This window comes from Danio aesculapii, chromosome 8 (assembly GCF_903798145.1).
Source record: "Danio aesculapii chromosome 8, fDanAes4.1, whole genome shotgun sequence".
Classification (NCBI taxonomy): domain Eukaryota; kingdom Metazoa; phylum Chordata; class Actinopteri; order Cypriniformes; family Danionidae; genus Danio; species Danio aesculapii.
The window spans coordinates 29520722-29545300 of record NC_079442.1 but is presented as its reverse complement, the minus strand read 5'-3'; the positions used below and the strand labels follow the sequence as shown (position 1 = coordinate 29545300).

Below are 24579 nucleotides of genomic sequence, written 5' to 3'. Positions count from 1 at the left end.
CAATGCCTTAGCAACTGCCTAGCAACCATTCAGAACACTCTAGCAGCCACTTAGCAACCATTCAGAACCCCCTATCAACAGCCTAGCAAGAAACATGCCAATCCGTACTAGAAACATGCTAACTTATATGTAGTTATAACTGGTGGTTTCACACTTCTTATAAACTACTTCAGTTATTTAAACATTAAAGCTACTTCACACTTTCACACTAGGCTTTCTCAAGCCACCATAAAGTGTGTCTACGAACTTTACGAGTTTTATTTGTTTTAAAAATAGCAGTTTGTACTATGCAAAAGTATTAACCTAAACAATTAACAAAATAATTAAAACTGTAAAAAAAGAAGACAAAAGAAGAGGTCTTAAAGTATTTAAAGTTGATAAATTCATTTAGAGAAATTTAAGGGCCTTAACCTCTTAAGGCCCAAGGTGTTTTTTACATGCATTTTATTTCTCTTTGCTATTTGGGCTTATTGGAACATAATAAGATTGAAATTTAAATAGATAAAATTTTGATATGATGTACTTTTAGAGAAAAAGGATGTCCATATATGTGGACTCGTGGTCCGAATTTACATAAAACACTTTTTCCTGACTGTTTTGTAATGCATATTTACCATATAATTTTTTTGAACTTGTTTTGACTATCAGAGAGTAAAAACAAATTTTTTCCACAATTTAAAAAATTAAAAATAGTGTTTGGGACGTTTCATATGCTGCAAGACGGTTGCTGGATGACACTGTATGTCTGTAACAAAATATAAAACATTTAAAGTATTTTAAATAGCCACTTAAGAGCTAAAATGTGCTGTCCACATATGTGGATACTCAAGCCCAGGTTATAAGGATTAACATGTCTTAAATGCTATTTTACAAGGTATTACATTTTGTATCAGTATGCTAAAGTTTGGGATACTGTGTAACTTTTTTTTTTTTTAGAAATCAGCAAAATCCTGCTAGATTTGACATCACACTGCTTTGTTAACTGAAGTAACCAAGGAAACACTGTTATTCCTGCAGTTCTAGTGGCCCATTTTCACGGTACAGTTTGGTTTGGTGTGCTTTCATGGCTGCTTCCACTGTCAAAGGGTACCTAAAAGCAAACCGTACCGTACCACTCTTTGGTCACCCTTTGCAATGGGTACCTAGCACGAAAAAAGGGTACCATAAGGCGGGGCAAGACGTGCAGCTGAACGCTATTGGTTTACAGAGATGTGTGACTTGCAGAAGCAGGAGAATGAAAACAAAGGAAGTGCCATTTTAAAAAACACAGCCGAGACATTACACTGTAATAATATATACATAATAACGAGTCATGGTCAACCCGAGCTCAAACAAAACTTGTCGTAGTCTTGATGAACAGCCACAAAGCCAAGAAGACCAAAATGCGCGTACAAATCGTGGTGGCCCAATATTCACCCTATAGAATCCTTTTTCTAACCGGGTTGACTATAATAACATTATAACATAAGATATTTAATGAGATAAAAAGAAGATATTTGGAAGAATGTTTGAAAACCGTAACCATTCACTCCCATAGTATTTGTTTTATCTATTATGGAAGTCAATGGTTACAGGTTTTCAGCTTTTTTCAAAATCTCTTCTTCAGTGTTCAACAGAATAAAGAATCTCATTAAGATTTGGAATAACTTAAGTGTGATTAAATAATTTTTTTTTTTGCGTGAACTATCCCTTTAATAATGAACCAAGTGCAGAGCGAGCTGTAGTTGGGAATGTGTGTTAGTATATCTTCAATTCAATGACCAAAACGTATTTATAGTACTGTTTTAGTTCATTAATAATATATTTTTGCAGTAGGTATTATACATTTATGACTTGTTTACCACATTTTAAGCACAGATGTTATAAAAAGTTTACTCTGTTTTTAAAGATGACTGTTGGTTGAATATTATTAAAGTTAAAAGTAAGTTGATTCAAACTCTTAATTCATTTTTCGATTTTTGACTCAACATTTTTTTCAGGACAATTGAACCTTTTCACATCCTATTCATTATTGTTCAGGTGGAAAGTGAAGAAAAATTGACAATTTTTCCTGTTGTTTTCGTTATTTTGAAATTCTAAGAAACCAAAATCTAAACTGTTTTGGGAGAGGGGTCAACAGGACCAAATATGGGTTATTTTTGGTGTATTCTTTGGTTTAGTCTAGGAGGGCGTTTCAGCTGTTGTACTTGTTTTACATGCTGTGCTAAGTGATCCTGATTTGTGTTCTTTGCACTTTGTGTTTGTAGGTGATCGGCTTGCTGGATGTTTTTACACCTGCCACAAGTCTGAAGGAGTTTAATGATGTGTGAGTCAGACATTTTACTTCCTCTCTCTGAGATGTTATTCACTTAACTTGATTAAAATGACTGAAGCAGTACTTTATGCATGTGTTGATGGTGAACGTGTGTATCTGTCTGTATGTTTGTGTTGTTAAGAAATGCATTCAAAGCCAAATATTCTTATTTAACATCAATTATGTTCTTCTAATGAATTTTGTTCTAAATTATGAATCTTTTTTCTATTTATTAAGATTCTGAATAATTGTTGCATTTGTCATAAAATGGATAAAATAGAATAGTTTTGAACAATTAATCCCAAATAATCACATAGAAAAAAAGTTGACATTTACATGATGATTTTGGGCACTGTTCATATTTATTACATGGTTTCCGCTACATTCATTCTTCCATGGTGGGCCGCCACGCCAAGATTCATCCCGCCACGGCTACATTACAGCTTCTCATTCAAAACATTCTATTTTTTAATAGCGGGTGATAATCGCACCAAAAAGTATTAAAAGGTAAGTGAATTATAACAGCGCAAATTTTTCTGTAACCGTAGTAGTGCTGTGTGTCATTTGTTTAACCCTTTAAGGTTACGTGCTGACTGTTACAGGTGCATGATGCGTGAGGCCAGCAAACATGACGTATAGCTGTTTTACTTTACTTCAGGACGCATTAATACCGGAGGCATTCATAAATATTTCTAGAAAATGCTGGAGACATACTCGTTACATAAACGCACTAAATCGCACTTCAGCAGCGTTTATTTGAGAGCGCACAAGAAGATCTGCGCGCTCTTAAAGTGGCTTATATTTGAGGGGGTGTGAAAAGTTTTTTTGCACGAGCAGAAAAAATCGGCGCGCAAGCAAAGAGATCCGCATGCTCGTAGGCTATTACATAAATGTGATCTCGACTTCTAATACTGAGCTCACAACATTTGTCATTGAAATAACGCCACATAGTTGGTAGATCTGTTAAAAAAAGGCCTGCCGCCACAGCTGGAAAAAATCCTAGAGGAAACACTGTATTATGTTCATATTTACATTTTTTATATTTACCATAAAACTATAGAAATATTAATTTGTTTAAATATTTATATGCAAGCATAAACCTGTCTCTGTGTGCATTTATATATCCATAATAAAAATACACCGTACACACTAGGGCTGCGCGATATAGGAAAAATCTAACATTGCAATATTTTTTTTATTCTGTGATTATATATGAATATAATTTCACCAGATGAAATATGAATACAATTTCACCAGATGAGTTGAATAACTATTTTGAAAAAAGAGATCATTTTAGATTGATTGGGATGATTCTGTATGAGAGTATATGCTTAAAATATAAGAAACAATCTACAAGCATAGAAAAATTCAATAAAAAAAGATACAAATTATATTAACAGTGTCTAATTGTTTTACGATGAGTCGATCTAATTTCAGATGTAAAGTAAATTTATAATCAATTGTAAAATAATACTGCATAGTCTTCGTTCAATAAACAATTACCTTTTTATTCATTTGTCAAAATTACAAACGTTACAATTTCTTAGGCCTGATTGCTTTTAAAACCCTCACGCAGTCACAGGCCTCAAAAAACACTTGTGAAATGATATTTATAAAGCAGACTCAACATTGCGTATCCTCATGATGTGAATACTGCGATATCAATGCTGAAAAGATGTATTGTGCAGCACTAGTACACGTGCATACATTTTGCACAGGATTAATGGTTAAACAGCACTAGAATAATAATTTAAAAAAATTATAATATGAAAGTTTGAACTGCAAATTAAAATGACTTCTGAAGGAACATGACACTGACTGGATAAGTGTTAAATATACCTAAATATATATCATTTTACAATATTGCTGTTTTTGGTGTGTTTTAATGCAGCTGTGGTAAGCAAAATGAGACTTTTATTATGCTGGCCTCACACAGTAAAATGAATTCAAAGACTATTTATTACACCTGGCAAACTGAAGCGGTTACAACACCCAAAAATAGAAGGATGTGTAAGCCAAATGAAGGTGTGACATGATGGCAGACACATCAGAGGCTTCTTTGTTTTGCTTAAAATGAGACCAATTTATTTTTGATGAATCGTGACACGTCCTTTAGTACTGCTTCATTATCTTCTCTTTGTATGTTTAATCCTAATGTCTCTCGTACTAAACCAAAATGCATTCTTTATCCTGTGCTCTTCAGTATGTGATTATAAGCATGTTTTTAGGCTCTCAATGGTTTATGGAGTTTCAGGTTTCCACAAATGCTAAGTGTTTTGTGCTGCCTGGCTCCAGCCTAGCAGCGGTGGGTTAGTGGGGAATGCTAAGGATACAGCCAGGTTGTAAAACCAGATGCGGCAGTGACTTAACATCGATTTTGCTGCCAAAAATAGACATGACGCACAGTGATGTATGAAGGGCATCTGTGCTCCTTCCGCTGCTGAAACTAACAGAAGTGTTTTTGTCAGGGAATATAGGTATATTAAGGTGGCACAGTATGTGTCCTCCTCCACTGATATTGCCACCTTTGGTAAATATGAGCAAAGAAGGCTCACTACTTACGTAAGTCAGGGTAGGTTATTTGTAGGGGAACCAGGATACAGATTGTTTGTGTCATGGTTTTGGGGTCATGGTTTCAGAACGGTTGGGTGTACAACATGTTCAGTAAATAAACAGGACCTTGTCAGATAAAGATAACAATCAATTTACAAGCAAAAATCACAAATTAATACAAAATAGGAATTAGAAAAATAACATTAAAGAGAGCTTCTCAGGTTTTTCAGGTATCTAACTGGAGTTGGAGGTACAGAAACTGTATAATATAATCCAGTATAACACTCTATAGTGGTCCTTTGTTAATTGTGGGAGTTGCATTCTAAAAGTTACCCGCAATAGGTGAAATCCACGCTTTATTTTTTACAATTATTATAAGGCTGTAAATCCCCTCTCTACACACATAATACACTTTTCTCAGACAGGCATTCATATTTTCACACTTTTCTGTCTTGTTTAAACACTCTCAAAGTTAAAACTTTCGTAGAAAAATAAGTCCAGAATTATAGAATGAAACCAGGCGACATGGAGGCGCAGTTGGTAGTGCTGTCACCTCACAGCAAGAAGGTCCTGACCTCGGCTGGGTCAGTTGGTGTTTCTGTGTGAAGTTTGAATGTTCTCACTGCGTTCGCGAGGGTTCTTCTGGGTGCTCCGTTTTCTCCCACAAGTCCAAAGACGTGGTACAGATGAATTGGGTAAGCTAAATTGTCTGTAGTGTATATGTGTGAATGAGTGTGTGTGGATGTTTCCCAGTGATGGGTTGCGGCTGGAAGGGCATCCGCCACGTAAAAACATGCTGGATAAGTTGGCAGCTCATTCCGCTGTGGCGACCCTGGATTAATAAAGGGACTAAGCCGAAAAGAAAATGAATGAATTATAGAATGAAACCAAAGATCAAAACCATTTGATCTTCATTTATTTATTCCGTAAGGGCGTCCTATAGCCGTGTAACTTTTACCCTCCTTTAGCATGTCCAGAAGTTCAACTTTTTGTGCAATGGTTAGTATCTTCCTCTGCCTTTTGGGTATTATCGCAGGTGCCATTGACAATGCAGAGTGTTTCGTCGACATTATGGGGAGAAAACATGCAAACATATTTTGCAAGATTTATGTAAATTTGCCAAGCTGAACACATTCTGTATTGTAGAGGAGACACGGCACGGAGGAGATTGATTGACACTGGTCTACGGCCAATCAGAACGCAGAACACAATGCACTTATCAGGCACAGAACACAATGCGCTGTAGAATTACATGGAAAAAAATCCACGAAACTACGAGGTTGCGAAAAGTGAATCGCGTTGTAGCAAGGCACCACTGTATATAAAATTCAGAGTGTAATTTATACAAAGGTTAAGCATTATTGAAGATACAACAACTGTTCAGACAATATGTTTTCACTTTAAGATTCTACACACTGAGCAAAAAGCATAACTTCTTGATGCTTGTGTTCTAAGGCATAACCAATCGAATATTAATCTAGTCAGGCATGTTCACACAATTATTTTTGTGAGTTCCAAGGAGTTTTACCATTTATAAACGAGACTAAATTGTTGTAACTTTCGTTCACCTGTTCGGATGAGACTTCTCAAATCTTTAACATGAGTTCTCTTCACACCTTGATGCTCAGCGTTTAAGTAACAAAAGCTTAAATGAATTTAGTTTAAACATGGCTAGTTGCGTACATGGTGTGCTTTTGGTTCCATATGGACTCACTGTCAAAACCTGGTTAATAATAACACCACGAATGACTGAACTTACAGCACTCTGAGTTTACAAAAAGTGGTTTAGTTTTGTGACTAAGAGCCAGTTCAGAGAGTAATAAAAGCTTAGTTTGTTTAGTATGTTAATAAATTTAGTATGATAGTAAATGTATGGACATTTAGTATGGTAATATGTATATAGAAATTGATGTTTGGTCTTGGTGGTATATGTCTGCTATGCTGCTGCCGCTTTTATTATGGCAGAGGAAGTAACGAGACTTGCTACTGCCAGTATATTCACTGACATGCAGTATGAGAATGTAATGCGCTGCTGCAAACATAATACATATGTAACCCCCGTAGCAGATCTAAACTGGTTGTGGAGGGTCTTTGAAAAAACACATTGCACATGCTAGTGTAAAACAACACTGAGGCATTTAAAATGCTAAGGAGAAAGCTCATTGGCTGCTGAGTAGACGGCAAACAATCTCCTGTGCCATGTAGTTCATGGGATAGGTGTGACCCATCAGCCTGTGTGTTGCAAAGCTGTGTTGCAAAGCTTCATGACAGAACTTTGTATGCATCGGAAAAATGCTAAATGTTTATTTCTTACATTTAAATGCAAAACCATAAAACATAATTTTCATATGCACATTGAACCTGGGAGGTCATACCGAACAATTCAATATTGTATTGATTATTGTGGCATCCCCAGTGATTTGGTTCAAAAGCATTTTTGATATGCTGGATTAAAATCTCCACATCTCAACAGCACTTACCTTAACCTCTTAAGGCCCAAGGTGTTTTTTTACATGATTTTTTTATTTCTCTTTGCAATTTGGGCTTATTAGAACCTAATTAGAATAAAAGTATCATCTTTTGATATGATGTACTTTTAGAGAAAAATGATGTCCATATATGTGGACTCGTGGTCCGAATTTACATAAAACACTTTTTCCTGAATTAGTTTTAATGCATATTTAACATACGAGTAAAAACTGTTTTCTTTCCCATTTTGGACAGTTAAAAATAGGGTTTGGGACATTTCATATGCTGCAAAACAGTTGCAGGATGACACTTTATGTCTGTAACAAAATATAAAACATTCAAAGTATTTTAAATAGCCACTTGTAATAAATAAAATAGCTAAAATGTGCTGTCCATATATGTGGACACTCAACCCAAGGCTGTCAAATTTATTTATATTGTCTGTGGAAGGCAAAGACCTAAAATGTTGGTTCAGACATTACAAGGCTGTTCAACCTGTCTGTCAAGATGTGGATTTGCCTAACTCTGTGTACCCTGTTCATGCAGGCAGGTCAGTTCATCAGCGCATGTCCACTAAAGTAGCTGAAAGTGCCTGCGTTATTCCAGAAATGCTTTTGCTGAGCTTCTTATTGTGTTTATCTCTGAGTTAAACACTCTCCAATTGCCAGCTTATTTAAAAACTGCTGGGCAGACAGCATTTTAGATGAAACAGATGCTCAACACCTTATCATGCTGTTGGCCTTTTAACAAGCAGCGTGTTCATTGAAAACAAATATGTTGTTTCTGATGTCCCAAGAAAAAGCACTTTGGTGGACACTACATTACTGCTGTAATATTAATCCTGTTGGACTGTAGTGTGTTCCTCTTAAAAGTGCTCAAGTTTGTTTTTCAATGAGAGTTCAGACTTTTTTCTTTCTTAACTTGTGGTGATTTAGAATGATAGTTTTGGAGAATTTTTTGACTTTAAGACCTAACTAACTTCTGCAATTCTTTAGCTGACTAGGCATGGGCTGTTTAAGGATTCTGACGGTATGATAACCTTAGAAATATCACTGTTTCAATTACCACGGTATTGTGATTACTGCTCTAAAATATATTTGTTTTTAAATGTCAAAAACAACAACTTTTTTTCCCCTGTAAACACAATATTTGATTTTTTTATGAAACATTAAAATATTTTGGCACAGTAAACATGTCAGGCTAAATAATTAAAATAAATCATTAGTTTCAAAAACACAGATTTCTTTACAACTTTGAAAAGGCATCTTTGAAGATCTTTCTTATATAATATAAAGTAAAGCCACTGCACTTAAGCGGTGTATAAGCAATTAGTTTTTTTATGGGCTGACCTGTAGCTTTTGATATGGATGGTCCTTTTATGGTGGAAATTCCATAGTTGCCATAAAAACTAAATAAAATAGTAGTAAAAAAAAAAATAAACAAACTTTCATATATATTGTAGGAGCGATATAACAAAAAGATTTTGCTGTTTTAAAACCTTGACTTTTCCAAACCGGCAGTTAACCTTGAAACCGGATATTGTCCCATGCCTACAGCTGACTTTCTTGGAGACTTTTGGCCTTTAAACCATCCTTCTACCTCTGAGTTTGGACCAAATGGACATGTCCTATTAAAGGCTGATTCCTAACATTTACCATTGACTGTAATTTCTCCATTATCACTCTAATGGTGGAAATGACATTTTAATTTTGCAATTTTTTTTTTTTTTTATAGTCCCTTCCTTTTGTGTTTTGTGAAGCTCAACAACCTTTTGCCACAAATCACAACACAGTTCTTTAGTCTTATCTATTGAGTTGAATGACCGAATGAGTTTGGCCAGTGTGTTTCCTTCTATTTAAAGCCCTAAGAGACAGTTGTTATAGTTAAACAATTTCCTCTTTCTTGTCACTTAATGTACTAAATGTAAGTTAACTCATATATTTAACAAAAATGTAGATATATTTGATTTGTTTGCAAATATTATTTCTTCACCAAAGAATTCAATATTAGCAGTGGGCACTGTAGAAGCATGTTTGACTTTTGTTGTTGTCTGTAATCTGTGTTTTTCTCCTAAATCGTTGGGGGTAGGATGTATTTGTTGATGATCTATAATGCTGAGATCGTGTCTATTGGGTGGAGAGTGTTTCTGGGATTAAGTAGGGCTTATTTTAAGCTCTGCTGTGTGTCGCAGCACAGTGCCTCAGTTTGACCTGAAGCTCCACCCTCTGGCTGCGAGTCAGTTCTGCTGGAGTTTAGACTGCAGTAACATGATGGCTGGAAGATTATGATTGTTGACGTGCCTAAATATACTGTGGCAATCTGACCAGGTGCAGTGGTCAATAAATGGTTTCACATTAGTGAAATCAAAGGATGACTTCTTAAAATGTAACTTTATATTAATCTGCTTCTTCTAGTTGAGTAATTAAGTATGGTTATACTTCAGTAAAAAAAATCATATTTATTTGATCAAAAAAGGTCCAAGGTGTGTACATTTTCAGTGCTTTTCAAGGAATTAGTTTGCTTTATTTAATCTAATATACAGTAAATGTGTATAAGTATTTTAAATTGTGAAATGTATGTTTCCTGTAGTCTTTCTACTACAAATCCTCTTCAGGTTTACCTATGTTTTAGTCATCTGAAAAGGGATTTAGTCTAATAAGTAAGTTTTAGATTCATCATCTACAATTAATAGATTTTGGTTAAATTGTAATGCATAAATTAAAAATTTCTCTAAATTTTCCAAATATACTCAAATATACTCATGAAGAAAAACTTTATTAACACAATATTAAAACTTAAATAATAATAATTTGGTTTTCGATGTACAGCACAATAAATCTGTGTTCATTTATTGAAAAATGCTATTTATTTCTGTTTTATTTTATTTACTTGTCACATGATTTTTTCAAATATTAGTCTAATGTGGTAATTTGGTTAAATGAATGAAATCTTTCTAAATGGAGGTTTTCAAGACATCTGGTGAAATTATATTTATATTGCAGCAAAACAAAACATTGCAATGTCAGATTTTTCCATTATCATGCAGCCCTAATCAGAAGTATTTATTCATTATTGTAAGGAAAACATTGGATAATATTGACGTATTCTTAATACCACTAGAGTTTATCTCCCTATTGTTTTTTTCTGTCACAAACCTAAAAATAGTCTTCAAAATAAGTGCAAGCAGCTACTCCTGAAAACAGATCCGGTGGCACATCCTGATTGTGAGAGTTAGCAGTTCAGCTCCAGGGCCACACATTTTTTTTTTTGGAAGCATATTCAGCAAAGTAACACGCATTCATTTAGTGAAAACAGAACTGAATGTTCCCTATATTTGAGGTGGTGCCGTCACTCCCAGCAGCAGCTTAACAGTTGGCAGGAGAGTAACATTCTTCTTGTGCTCTGATTGGCAGGTACCTGGTGACTCACCTTATGGGCGCTGACCTGAATAACATCGTAAAGTGTCAGAAACTGACCGACGATCACGTTCAGTTCCTCATTTACCAGATACTGAGAGGACTAAAGGTGAAAACTGCACTTTTTAATCCTCTGACTAACACAAACAAGAATGTCAACTCTTAGGAAAAGAAGGAAAATAGCAATGGAAGGCGAAGTGTTATGTTCACAACAATGAAATAATATTGTCTAGACAAATATTTGACCTGTTTTTAGTGTGTAATTTAATGTTGACCCTGCATTTTTTTTTTTTTATTTCTGTTTTTCTTTTTTTCTTACCAGTACATCCATTCAGCTGACATAATTCACAGGGTAAGTGTTGCAACTCAGGCACACGAGGAATGGCCTGCAGGCTTTTTTTTCTTCTCAGAAATTCAGTCTGTGCTGCCCCATGGAGCCAGTACTTCCTGGCATCAAAATGTTACAAGCCCAGGCCTGTTTTTGTATAAGACTAAAACTAAAGATTGCTAGAAATTCATTCGATTTGGGAGATTTTTGATTTATTTTCAGCTTGATATCTACTGACGTTTTAAGTCATCATTGGTTGTCATGGAAAATAACTAATTCTACAATTTGTGATGTATAAAAAACTGATACGGATTTTTTTGCCAATATCTAAAAATAGCTGTAGAGGCCAATTAAATATAAACATGATATGTTTTTTATTTGTTGGCAGTTTGAAGTTCTGTTGTTTTTATATTGGAATAGTGAAAAACACATCAGATTTGTGAGACATGTATGACACTAGTCAAAATCCTCATCCCGTAAAATATATTGTTTATATTTACAGCCTGAAAGAAGATATTATTAGTATTAATAAGCTTTTACTGGTCAATAGCAATACGACCGCTGATATATTGCTCTTCACTACAATAAATACATTTAGGCCAGGTTTAAACTTTGTGATATTTGCCCATTTTACAATTTTTCTAATAACAACAGCTTGTTCACACTATTTCAGTAGCCTTTATTGAGGTTTCACTCTTGTGTCTGAAAGTTAGATGCTAGTTAAAAATAACAAAAGCTTAAATTTATTCAGAAAAGGAGCACAAATTAAAAAGATTAAATTTCTTACAGCTCAAAAAAACTTTTTCTTTTTCAGAAGTGTTAATGTCTATGAATTCATATTTAACTGCATGCATTTGTTTTTATGAACTGAGAAACATGTTGTTTTTTGTCTGTAGTAATTTAAATAAATTTAATTAATAAATGACTGCAAATATTCCTTTAAAACATTTAGTCTCAACGAATCATAAAACGAGAGTAATATTTACTAATTGTTTTTCAGGATTTGAAACCCAGTAATCTGGCAGTAAATGAGGACTGTGAACTCAAGGTGAGTTTGTCACTTTTTTGTTTGTTTGTATTTGCTAGTAGTGTAGTTACTCGCAATTTAATTTATATTAACTGTCTCAACTCTTTGTATTTCCATCTCAGATCCTTGACTTTGGCTTGGCTCGACACACAGATGATGAGATGACTGGGTATGTGGCCACAAGGTGGTATCGTGCCCCTGAGATCATGCTCAACTGGATGCACTACAACGTGACGGGTAACACAACTGCATCTGATACAGTACAAATCTTCACATTTTGATCAGCCACTACATAAAACCCGAAAATAAATGAAAGACATTTAGCAAATTATAATTTTGAGACCAGGCATGACCAGGCATATACCAGATGTTGAATTGGACATTCTAGGTTGACACATTCATATTTATTAAATAACGAAGAATCACCTAAATGTAAAAACTGCCAGACTGCTCTTACCATCAAACATATTTTGTTAGAATATAGAAGTTTAAATTCCATTAGACAAATTTTTTATAAGGAGAGCACTTTGATGGACATTTTTAAAAAGGTACCACCAGGAAGAGTTTTACATTTTTTTTAAAATCAAAAATAGAACTGAAAAATCATATTTTACTTTGAACATAACTACATAACTTTGAATACATTTTTTTTGTAAATTTTATCTATTTATATTTTATGTATTTGTTTAAATAACTTTTTTAGTATAATACAAATTTGTTTTTATTATGTTTTATTTTAATGTATATCCATTTGGCCACGAAATAGCCATAAGTTGCTGATGTGGCAATAAATATGTAATAAATAAAGCCACCAGGGGAGGAAATGCTTTTTAGAGAACCATTTTGTGATGTTTTTGAAAGCAGTCTAATGCCCAGTTTATTGAGAATACTCCATTCATTTGATCAAAATTGCTGAAAATAAATAGTAAATTACTATTTAGTAAAATACTAATTCAAGTGAACTTCTTGAGACCATTCTAAAAATTTCTTATCACTATCTAATATTGTTGTGGAACCTGTTTTTTTTCTCAGGATTATTTGGTGAATAAAATGTGTTTAATTGATTTATAGACCTTTAAAACTGTAAATGTTTTAACTGAAGTATTAAATTTGTACAAATGATTTTGTCTAAAATGCATTTAGTTTTCTCTTATTTTGGTTAGGGCTGTATGGTATGATGATATCTAATGTGGTCAGTTCAATTGTAATTCATCAATAAAAGTCTCTACATTTTCCAAACTTAAGTACTCCTGAAGAAAACTTTTATTAACAAAGAATTTTTTTTTAGTTCTTTTCAATTAGATTGCTTTCCAAATTGTGTGACGAGAAAGTTGGGTCAGGACATAAGAAAGTGCACGTGTGTTTGCTGCCTCTCCACTAATGCTGTTTCTTGATTTGTTTTCAGTGGACATTTGGTCAGTGGGCTGCATCATGGCTGAGCTGCTGACGGGCAGGACTCTGTTCCCTGGCACCGATCGTATCCTTTTCCTCTAATTTCCCCTTCAGTGACCTGCTGAACACGCTCTGTGAACCGCACCACTGCTCTGAGTCACAAATGGCCACAATTAAGTTTTTAATGCATAGAAATATTAGATGTTTTAAACTTTTCATTTCATTCTTTATGTCTGCATTGGCAACACTGTCTATCTTGTCTTACTCTGAACTTTTGTCCTTCTTGCTTAAGCTCCACCTTCAAGCTGTGCCTCAAGACGCAACAGTGATTTGAAGGAATTATGATTCATAATGAGTATGCAATAAATGTCCTTGCAACAAATGACATGCTGCTTTCTCTCTTTCCACTTTTTTTTTTTAACCCCAATGACAAATCTTTTCATATTTCAGCTCTTGCAGTGTATTTTCCCTTCTCTGCTTTGCATATTTGCCACTCTTGTATCCAGCTCCACACCCCAAGGAACAGAAATACTTGCCAAATATTTTCCCCCTCTCGCAGGCAGAACACACCTGTGCGGCTGCTTCTTCTGACTTGCTTTTTCTGGGCAGGCTGAAAATGTTTAACGTGTGCTATTTTTACCAGCTTGCGTCTTTTCACAGATATGACTGAACCTTCTTTGCTTTCCTGTTCTTTAAGTACACATGAAGAGTTCAGATGTGAAAACCTCTTGGTGCCATTTGAAATATTCTTTTAGAATAAGCATTTTTCTCAGCCTCATTTGTTTATGGGGAGTTATTTCACTTTAATGCAATGAAAAGAATCTATTTATTTAATTATATTTAAATTACTGAACCCTACATATAGTAGCCTTGGTAAAATACTTATTCCAGATGTTTTTTGCATCTGAACTCTTCACGTAAAACCCAAATAAGCGATTCCTGGTTTAAAATTTTGTGGCGTGTTCATTTTTAAGCCACGCTAGTTTTCCTTTATCTTATTTTACTAGACATCGATCAGTTGAAGCTCATTATGCTTTTGGTTGGGACTCCAGGACCCGGGCTGCTAATGAAAATATCATCAGAGTCTGTGAGTTTGATATATTTAGGGAGTGTGTACTTGCTAAAGATGCCTGTGTGTCAATTTTCAAAATGGAAAATCCATTTTAAGCCAGCAGCTGTGCTTTGAGATGGCTTTTCATCTGGTTCAGGAATGTTTACTCCAGTCTTTTTATAGTATAGTTTTATTGTCACATTTGATCAACATAATACATCATTGCTTAAATGAGTGTATTGATTCCTTTCCAAAAAAAGATAGTAAACTGATAGACCATCTTGGACCTGCTGCAAAACTACTTACCGAATGGTCATGCTGTGTTAAAGGAATCAAGCTGGTTTCTTAAACTTTGCATTTGGTTAAGCAGCTAACAGCTTTTGTTCTATTTTTACTAATGTGTGTTGATTGTGTTTGTGATTAAAGTCACTAATTTAAAAGTTGTTTTTTTCCAGTGTTTTCCAACTAAACATTGCCTTCACTTTTAGATTGGTGATTGGTCGATCTGGGCATCTGTTTGAAATTGAATCTTGACGTCTTAACTGAAATTAACCTGCCCGATTTTTGTCTTCCAGCTCTGCTGATTTCTGCTGCATTTCTGATTCTAACACAATCTCTTGCTATTCAAAGCATGACATTCTTCTGTGCTGTTTATGAAAACAGTTTGCATGCCACTCATCTCCTGTCTCTTTGTATTTTCATTCCTGTCTTTCTACCTAGAGCAGTGGAGAATCACACAATCATGTCCAGATAATTTTTGATAGATATGCATTTAGTGTATAGATTTATGATACACTAAATTTGTTGATCGTGAGCTCCTTGACACGGCCTTCAAAGATATAAACCAGCTTCAGCAGATAATGCGACTTACAGGAACTCCTCCTTCCTCTCTAATAAGCAGGATGCCTAGCCATGAGGTGAGCTTGCTGTGGCCCCACCCCCTGTTTGCAGAATACCCATCATGTCCATTAATTAGCACATACAGTCAGGTCCATAAATATTGGGACATTGACACAATTCTAACATTTTTGGCTTTATACACCCAACACAATGGATTTGAAATTAAATGACTGCAGACTGTCAACTTTAATTTGAGGGTACTTGCATCCAAAGCAGGTGAACGCTGTAGGAATTACAACAATTTGCAAATGTGCCTCCCACTTGTTAAGGGACCAAAAGTAATGGGACAGAATAATAATCATAAATCAAACTTTCACTTTTTAATACTTGGTTGCAAATCTTTTGCAGTCAATTACAGCCTAAAGCCTGGAATCCATCTAGACATCACCAGATGCTGGGTTTAATACCTGGTGGTGCTCTGCCAGGCCTCTACTACAATTGTCTTCAGTTCATGCTTGTTCTTGGGGCATTTTCCCTTCATTTTTGTCTTCAGCAAGTGAAATGTATGCTCAATCGGATTCAGATTAGGGATTTGGCTTGGCCATTGCATAACATTCCACTTCTTTCCCTTAACTGTTGGTTGGTTTTGCAGTATGCTTTGAGTCATTGTCCATCTGCTTTGTGAAGCGCCGTCCAATGACTTCTGAAGCATATGGATGAATATGAGCAGATGATATTGCCCGAAACACTTCAGAATTCATCCTGCTGCTCATGTCAGCAGTCACATCATCAATAAATATAAGAGAACCAGTTCCATAGGCAGACATACATGCCCATGCCTGGACTCTACCACTACCATGCTTTACTGATAAGGCTCATAAGCAGTTCCTTCCCTTCTCCAAACTCTTCTCTTCCCATCACTCTGGTACAAGTTGATCTTGGTTTCATCTGTCCATAGGGTGTTGTTCCAGCACTGTGAAGGCTTTTTTAGAACTCTAATCTGGCCTTCCTGTTTTTGAGGCTCACCAACTCAACAAGTGGGAGGCACATATGCAGACAACGTTCACCTGATTTGGATGTAAATCCCCTTAAATTACAGCTGACTGTCTGCAGTTTAAGCACATCTTGTTTGTTTAATTTCAGATCCATTGGATTGGTGTATAGAGCCAAAAATGTTAGAATTGTGTCAGTGTCCCAATATTTATGGGCCTGACCGTAAAATTCAAATTGCATACTAAATAGGTGCTTATTCAAATAAACTGCTATAAAATGTTCTGTGTAATATGAATGTATTCCAGACATAAGCTGCGTCTGAATTCAGCTTCGAAATCCAGCCGAATGTTAGTTGCGTCCCATATGATACACTTTATGGGACACCATGCACATGTACACATGGAACATTTTTATTTATTTATTTTATTTTATTTTTTTATTAATATTATTTTTTTTTTCTACTAAATGGTAAAATGGTTTCCTGGCAATGTTAAATCAACTTCAGAATTGAGACACAGCTACTGATTTACCATAGTCATAGTCGCCGTTGTCATGTGACCTATTAACATTAGCTGCGTCAGTTTTACTGCCATTCATTAATCTTTTCATGTGGCCTTGTGCAGTCGGTGGTAGGAAACCTGTGGCTCTTTGACCAAAAATAAGTTGCTCTCTGTCTTTCTTCAGAAATATTTTAGTTTAAAAACGATAACAATCACTAGAAATCAGTTTCCTATTGAAAATACAATAAACATTTATTGTATAAGTTTTAATTTACTGAATAAGAACTCTTTTTACAATAAAAGAATATTTCGACCAATGCATGTGTGGCGGTGTGGATGAACTATATATATATCCATCCCAATGGCTATATCAGAAAAGACTCTTTGCTGAAAAAAGCATTCTGACCCCTGATCTAAGTCATGCAAGTGCCTACTTTTGTTTTTTATTATTTTATTTTATGAATACTGTGAATTCAGACTTACCAATTTAAGTGCATTTTAGCTACTATAGTAGGTATGCATGTGATTCCAGATGCAGTCAAAATGTGTCTTGGAAAATGGCTCCATTTAGAGCATTGCATCATTGAAGTCCCAATAAACCGGAAGTATTGTGACGCAGTTCCTAAAGAATCAGATAATTAAATGAGAAAACAGTGGGCGTGGCTTGTTTTTTCCCTACTAGCGAGCTGATTAGATGTAGTAAAGTAGGCATGTCATTCAGAAAGATTGGGAAAAGGGTTTGAGGAGAGTTATTACAACCTAACAGACTTCTCCTGCTCACTATTGCAGTTTGCCACGCCTATTACCTCAAAATCACGTAATTGAGAATTTAACTGAAAACAAAAAGGAAGTCCATTTTCAGATTTCAATTAAAGATTAGAAGCGCAAACTATTTTTTTTTTCTTAATGACATAATGAATTGTTCACCGCAAAACTGGAAACATGAGCTAACAAAGTCATATGGTCAGTTTTGATTTCTTGAGAACTTGAGGGAAAAAAAAAAAATTATTGCAATACCGCAAAGAATGGTGTTGTATTTTCCTAGTAAAAACTCATTTGTTGTGCCATCACTCCACTTCATGTTCCTCTTTCCGATTTTTCTTCGGGTGAGAGAAACGCTGGTCTGAGTGTTCATGAAGCAAATATAAATAATGATCTTCTAATTAAATTACAATGTTCCTGAATGTTGGATACCGAGACCAGCAGTGTGATAAAAAACAGGAAAACATTCCGATGCTGATGGACCAAGACCCTGTTCACATCGAAATGCATTTCAATGTATGCACAAAATTGGTTTATTGAATAGTCATTACATCCAGACAGATCTAGCTGTCGGTTTTGGTGAGTTCTGTTTTTTTTTTGTTTTTGTTTTTTTAAACCACATACTGCTCTGGCATGTAAACTACACCGTTTTTAGTCACTTTCATGTGTATGCAGATATTTTTTTTAGTCAACTCAGTGTTTACACAACTTTCGTCGAAGAAAAAAAAAAAAAAGATTGGAAAGGGAAAGCTCTGGCTTCATGTGCATAAACATCTAATTAAATTCAGGGGCAATAACAAACTGTTGTCTTATTTATTAGTACATTTTCAATACTTCTCCACTTTCTCTTGCGGTGTCCGCTTGCTGCCTAGCCTCATGCAGTTTTTCTCACTGATCTCTGCGAGCTGAAATCACTGTCTGTCATCTCCAGCACAGATCCCTCTGCAATTGTCTGCTGCATTATTCAGCATACTAACACAATGTTATGATTCACAGGGTTTGCAATGTATGTGCAAAACACGAGTGGTTGTCATGGTGATCTAGTCAAAAATTACTAGCAAGCTCAAATTTTAATTAGCTTCAAATGAAAAACGTCTGGTTTATTGACATTGTTTCATTCATTCTGACTGCTCATGGTTTACCTGTTGTTTGTTACAGGCTCGTACTTACATCAGCTCACTTCCTCAGATGCCCAAGAGGAATTTTGCAGATGTGTTTATCGGGGCAAATCCACAAGGTAAAAGACATACTACAATTTAAAAGTCTGGGGCTATTTTTTAATGGAAGCATACAAGTAGCAAAATTCATTTTGAAATATAATCTGTAAAATTGCAACACAAAATATAAAATGCAGGGTTCATACGGTCATGGAAAACCTGGAAAAGTCATGGAATGTTGGCATGACATTTTCCAGGCCTGGCAAAGTTTTGAAAAATAGAGAAGCCCACAAGGTTTTGAAAAAGTCATGAAAATTACATTTACATTTAGTCATTTAGCAGACATTTTTGCTCACAGCAACTTAAGCTGTGGTCACAAGAGCTTGTGGTTGCAAAATTCTGTTGTACGGTGCTGCGAAAAGGGGCCGGGTTAAACAATATGATTAGACTTTAATAAAAGTGAGCGATTGCTCCATAGTTTAAATTTCTTATTTTGAAACCTGATGTGATTTCGCAGGTAAGAATTCACCAAGCTTGAACTTTCAAATGCAGTGAAATGCGAAACATGAGCTTGTGTTTCTGGTCAACCGCATTCGCATGCCTATGAATGGAAGTCTATGGAGCGAAAAAGTGCAGTGTGATCGTGGCTTTATAATTGAAGTAGTTTCACTTAATCTTAATAGTTTGTTAAACTAGTAATAGTGTCTAAATTTAGTTTGACAAATATTCTTTTCCTTGCCAAAAACATGCTCTCACATTATTAGTGCTGTGTAAGCATCATCTATTTTACATAGATAAAAAATAAATTGAAACTATTGCGTGCTTTATGATATGCTGTAATAAATGTAATCATTTCTTATGATTTACCATGTATATGTAGACATTATATGAAACATTAGGTCATGGAAATTGACTTGAAAGTCCTGGAAAAGTCATGAAATTTTTGTAGTAAAAATGTGTATGAACGCTGAAAAAGGCAATGCATTTCTTTATTTAAATGTGCATTTTCAAGGTATTTTCAAAATTAACAATAAATTATATAATTTACATTTGTCATTTCCACAGTAAATTATATGCAGATTTTAATATTTTAAAAGTTGCTAAATTAAACTGAAAATGCATTACCCAAATTGATGTGTAAAATATCAGGCCCATAGCCAGCCTATTGAAAGCAGTGCTTATTTTTTTTCTGAGAAATTTGACCTTTTTTTTTCCAGTTATTCGCTTCATTTTCTATTCAATTATGCATTTTAGTGACATTATAAGCACTAATCTTTGCTGAAACAGCTTGTCGGAAGGTGATCATAACCACACTTTTTTAATGCACCAAAAATATGTCCTACAATTTTGTCAAAGAGCTCACCATACTAGTTTACTACGAAGTATTTATTTACAAATTTGGATTTAAACTGTAAGTGTATCCAGTTTTATAAATATTGTTACGTGATTAGCATTTAAAAAATAAATGAAGAAATATGAAAAATTACTTATTTTTAAATACAAATTAATTATCATCCATCATTTTAAAAAATTTTAATCTGGTAAAACTTGTTTAAAAAACAAAACAGGAGCTTATGGGCACATAAACTGGCCAGCTCATTTAACTTTCCTTAGTCAGAATTTGGCCCCTTGAATAATTAAATATTAAATTGCTCTTAAAGCTTTCTTCTATCTCTAATTTTCACAATTTATGATAGTATAACAGTAAAAATGGGATAAATGAGCTCATATAGGGGTTAAATTCCGGACTTTGTCAGTGAGGGATAGGTCTTTCGAACCACCCAAACCCTGGCTACAGGCCTGAATATGTGCAAGCAGAAATGTTAGCAAAAGGATCATTTAAATGTTAAATGTTAGTTCATTTAAAGGTGCTGTTAGAAATTGCATTTTCATTATTACAATGTGGGATGTTTGTAACAATTAAATGTGTATTTTAAAAGGTATTCTGAGCCAAATGTGTGGTAAAAATGTAGCATAATGGTGTCTAATGCAGTTAGGACAAATAGCATTTAAATGATCAATTCGCTGCCATTTTACTTGTATGTTACACACCAATTCAATTTGGGTAATGCATTTTCAATTTAGTTTAGCAACTTATAAATCATTTCAATTAATATGTAGCTTACGTGCTACAACTATGGTCGGATATGGCAAATGTAAATTGTATGATTTAATTTTCATTTTGCAGCAAAAAAAGCCAATTGAAATGAATAAATAAATAGCCATTTTGCATATATAAAAAAAAAAATGATTTTGCTACAGATATGCTTCCATCATTTTGATCTTATGATGATCAATAAGGATCATTTATATGATACAAGCTGAAAATTATAATTTAAAATAACTTTTTATCTTAATATATGTTAATTATTCTAATGGCATAGGTGATTTATCTTTAAGAAATCATACTGTTATTTACTGTAATTATCAATGCTGAAAAGACATAAAAAATACAAGATCAATATATTTTTAATAACTTTTAATCAATGTAAGGGATTCCTTCTGAATAGACATTAAATATCTGTCCATTTATCTGTCAACCTTTAGCTTTCCATTGATTACAAAATAAAGTAGACATTCATATTTTTGTATTTATTTATTTTTTTTGTAAGTTTGCATGATAATATACTGCCGATAGTTCATTTACTTTCATTCTTCGTGTATGCAGCTGTGGACCTCCTGGAGAAAATGCTGGTTTTGGACACTGATAAGCGGATTACAGCAGCAGAGGCTCTGGCACATCCATATTTTGCCCAGTATCATGACCCGGATGATGAACCCGAGGCCGAGCCTTTTGACCAGAGCTTTGAGAGCCGAGAGCTGGATATTGAAGAGTGGAAACGTGAGTCAAAGTCAAGGGTTTTTAGTCTGTTCTGTGTGGAACATGCCAGTTAGTCAAAGTTAAGTTCAAACAAGTTGCTGAGTACAATTAACAACAATAACAACCATACTGAGTAAACAACAACAATCTCTCCATAACTTTATCCTCTAGTGCTAAAGATGGTTGAATATATGATACTGCTGCTGTTAGTCAACACTAAAATGTTATTTATGTATTAAATGATTCATTTATTTATGTATTTATTTAGTTATCTATCATTTGGCACAATATTGTTTTTAATTTGTTTTTCCTAAAAGTTTGGCAAAAGCCACATTAAATTACTGTCGTTTTTGTTGTATATAATAAATATTATGCAGAATACTATTTCATTTTAGCTTTTGTTTAGTATCTTTTCGTCCACTCAAGATAATTCAGGAGATGCAGTATACTGAAGAAAATACAAACGTTTTGTGTAGACTGTCAAACTGCCATAACTTTGCTTTGCTCATAAGGTTTGTTATATAAATGTGTTATATAGGCAGGGCTTGGCAATAACTTTTTTTGATCACTAGCCACTGTGCCTAGTAGTTTTCCAACGGTACTAGCCACTCGCCATTTTCACTAGCCACAATTCCACAAACAATTTATTCAAGAAAAATGTTTTTGAAAAAACAATCGACATTTCTCTAAACTATGCACAGCAGGTTGTCCTGGCTAAAGGTTTCAGATCGCCAGTTAACTATAGATAAATAGAGAGTTAATCTCCTATTAAAGCAATGTTATTGTAAAGCATGATAATTACAACGTATTAACAAATATAACTATAGGCAAAAGAAAGCAGGTGAAAAATATTCCGTTAATGTTAGGTTCATTTAAAAATCTGTTCAAAGAATGGTGAAAGCGAAAGCGGCAACCACTGCTGCTTACAAAAAATCTCTTTAAAGCAGCATCGTTTTATTTCCTGTCTATTTTAAAGAGAACCGATCGCACCAGTTGTGACACTAAAGCCCTCATCAGTGAGTTAGGCTTGCCTGTGTCTCATCGTGCGCCTGATCATTCTCTCATTCTGTATTGTACTGCTTTCTTTTGCTCATGCAAACAGTTATTTTTGTCAGTCATGCTTGCTTCTCGATTCTAAGATCACATTTGCACACATACTGACAAACGATCATAAACTAAAATTCAAATTTTTAGTGACAGGCAGATTTGAAACTATTTTCAACCTGCCAAAGTGGCTAGTGGGGAGTGTCTCTCTAACCCACCACTGTTGAAATCTACCCGCATTTTCGGGTGTTATTTTCAAGCCCTGTACATAGGGGCAATATTGGATTTAACTTTTACAGATTTAAAGAAGAAACATTATTAATGAACTTGCGTAAATCAGTACCTTTAAATTCCTTAAGTATATGTCAGGTAAACATGCATTTTTATGACTTTGCTGTGTCACATTGTTTTTATATACTGTACAAAAACGTGATCAAACTGTTGATTTGATAACAAAACAACATTTACTTTAGTTTTTTCTGTCTGGGGGATTTGTTAGACTAAACAACACTAGTTGGTTACAAATTTTACTTTAAAATGTTAATAGTATTTTTTATTTTAATTATAAGTGCTCGAACATATTAAATCAAAAAGGTCTATAAAATTATTTGGAAAACATTTAACTTGCATTATTAATTATTTCAACTGATCATACTACTATTTATTTACACCAGTGTGTATTCAAAATAAATATGTCATACTAATTGTAGTTTAATTTTAATAATTTTGTACAATTTTCATTTTTTCTTATTAAACGACACCTTTTTCCATTTTCAGTATTTGTATAACAACTGTTAATTGTTTTAATTGTTAAAAATAACTCTCTCCAAAACATGTATCAAGGGTCTGATCAATTCAGTTTAGAAGGAGATGTAGTTTTAAAGTATGTTGCAGTCACATCCTTAATAGTCTTTTTTGTTTGTTTTTGTTTCTACCCAGGTCAGACATACGAGGAGATGATCAGTTTTGAGCCTCCAGTCTTTGATGTGGATGAAATGGAGTCTTGACCTTTTATTCTGGATGGCAGTCAAACTAACTGTACTACTTGTACAGAAAAGCTGTAATTTGCAGTATTGTAATCAGCAAGCCAGTCAGCTGTTTGACTTATTCTTTTCATATACAGTATATATTTTTTCCAAATACCGTCTACTGGGCCAAACAGAAGGAAAAGATGTCTTAGAGAATGATCATTTTACTCTGTGAACCTCTCCAAAAATGAAATTATTTTTTAACAGTTTGCTTTGGTCAGTTTTACGATGTTCACATGACATTCATGCAAGGCCACATGTAAATGTAATGTCTTGCTGAATATTCATACTACTTGGTTGTTCACTCTTTGTACAATGCATCACATTTGCAGTACATTACATTTTATTTTTAAATGTTCAGAAAACATTGTTCATTTAGTTTCTGTTAAATATATATATATATATTCCAATCAAATGAGCAATGTATTTAACAATTTTACAGCAATTTGATGGATGAAAAATGTAAATTGCTGCATTGGTGATATGTTCAGGCTGTTTGTAAATATATATGCTCCATTAGGCTGATGGAATCTTTAGTCATTTTATTTTGGATCTTTTTTCGCCCCATATATTTTGTGTATGTTTCTTAGAGAATGAACGTGTGATGTTTGTGTGTGTGTTCACCTGAGGTTGCTACTGTGAACTGTATGCGATCTGAATGAATGATTCTGCCTCCAGTAGCTGTTTTTAAAATACTATTAATTAAATGTTCAAATATGAAAGTAGAGTAAGATATTTATATACAGTTGAGGTGGTATTTATGAACCCGAAAGGCTGCATCTGTCCTCTTTAGCATCAGATATAGAAAACATGGACTCAAACACACCATTGTTTACTGAAAATAAAGGCCAATATTTTTCAGAAAGTGCTTTTTTCGTTTTGCTTGTTAGTTTGGTGCTGAACAA

General features: G+C 34.3%; 1 protein-coding gene across 2 annotated transcripts in view; it reads left to right on the top strand.

Moving 5' to 3' along the window:
- mapk14a (mitogen-activated protein kinase 14a) overlaps positions 1-24539 on the top strand; it is a 31908-nt gene extending 7369 nt beyond the window's left edge. The window contains exons 3-12 of one of the 2 annotated variants that reach the window (XM_056463637.1): positions 2247-2305; positions 10729-10840; positions 11054-11083; positions 12060-12107; positions 12209-12323; positions 13492-13563; positions 15367-15446; positions 18783-18861; positions 21450-21623; positions 23586-24539. In XM_056463637.1, coding sequence (XP_056319612.1) covers positions 2247-2305; positions 10729-10840; positions 11054-11083; positions 12060-12107; positions 12209-12323; positions 13492-13563; positions 15367-15446; positions 18783-18861; positions 21450-21623; positions 23586-23653 — 837 coding nt within the window. In that variant the 3' untranslated portion in view covers positions 23654-24539. Of the gene's footprint in view, positions 1-2246; positions 2306-10728; positions 10841-11053; positions 11084-12059; positions 12108-12208; positions 12324-13491; positions 13564-14485; positions 14566-15366; positions 15447-18782; positions 18862-21449; positions 21624-23585 lie in introns of both variants that reach the window. The other variant, XM_056463636.1, reaches the window with a different exon arrangement.
- Positions 24540-24579: the final 40 nt, after the last annotated feature.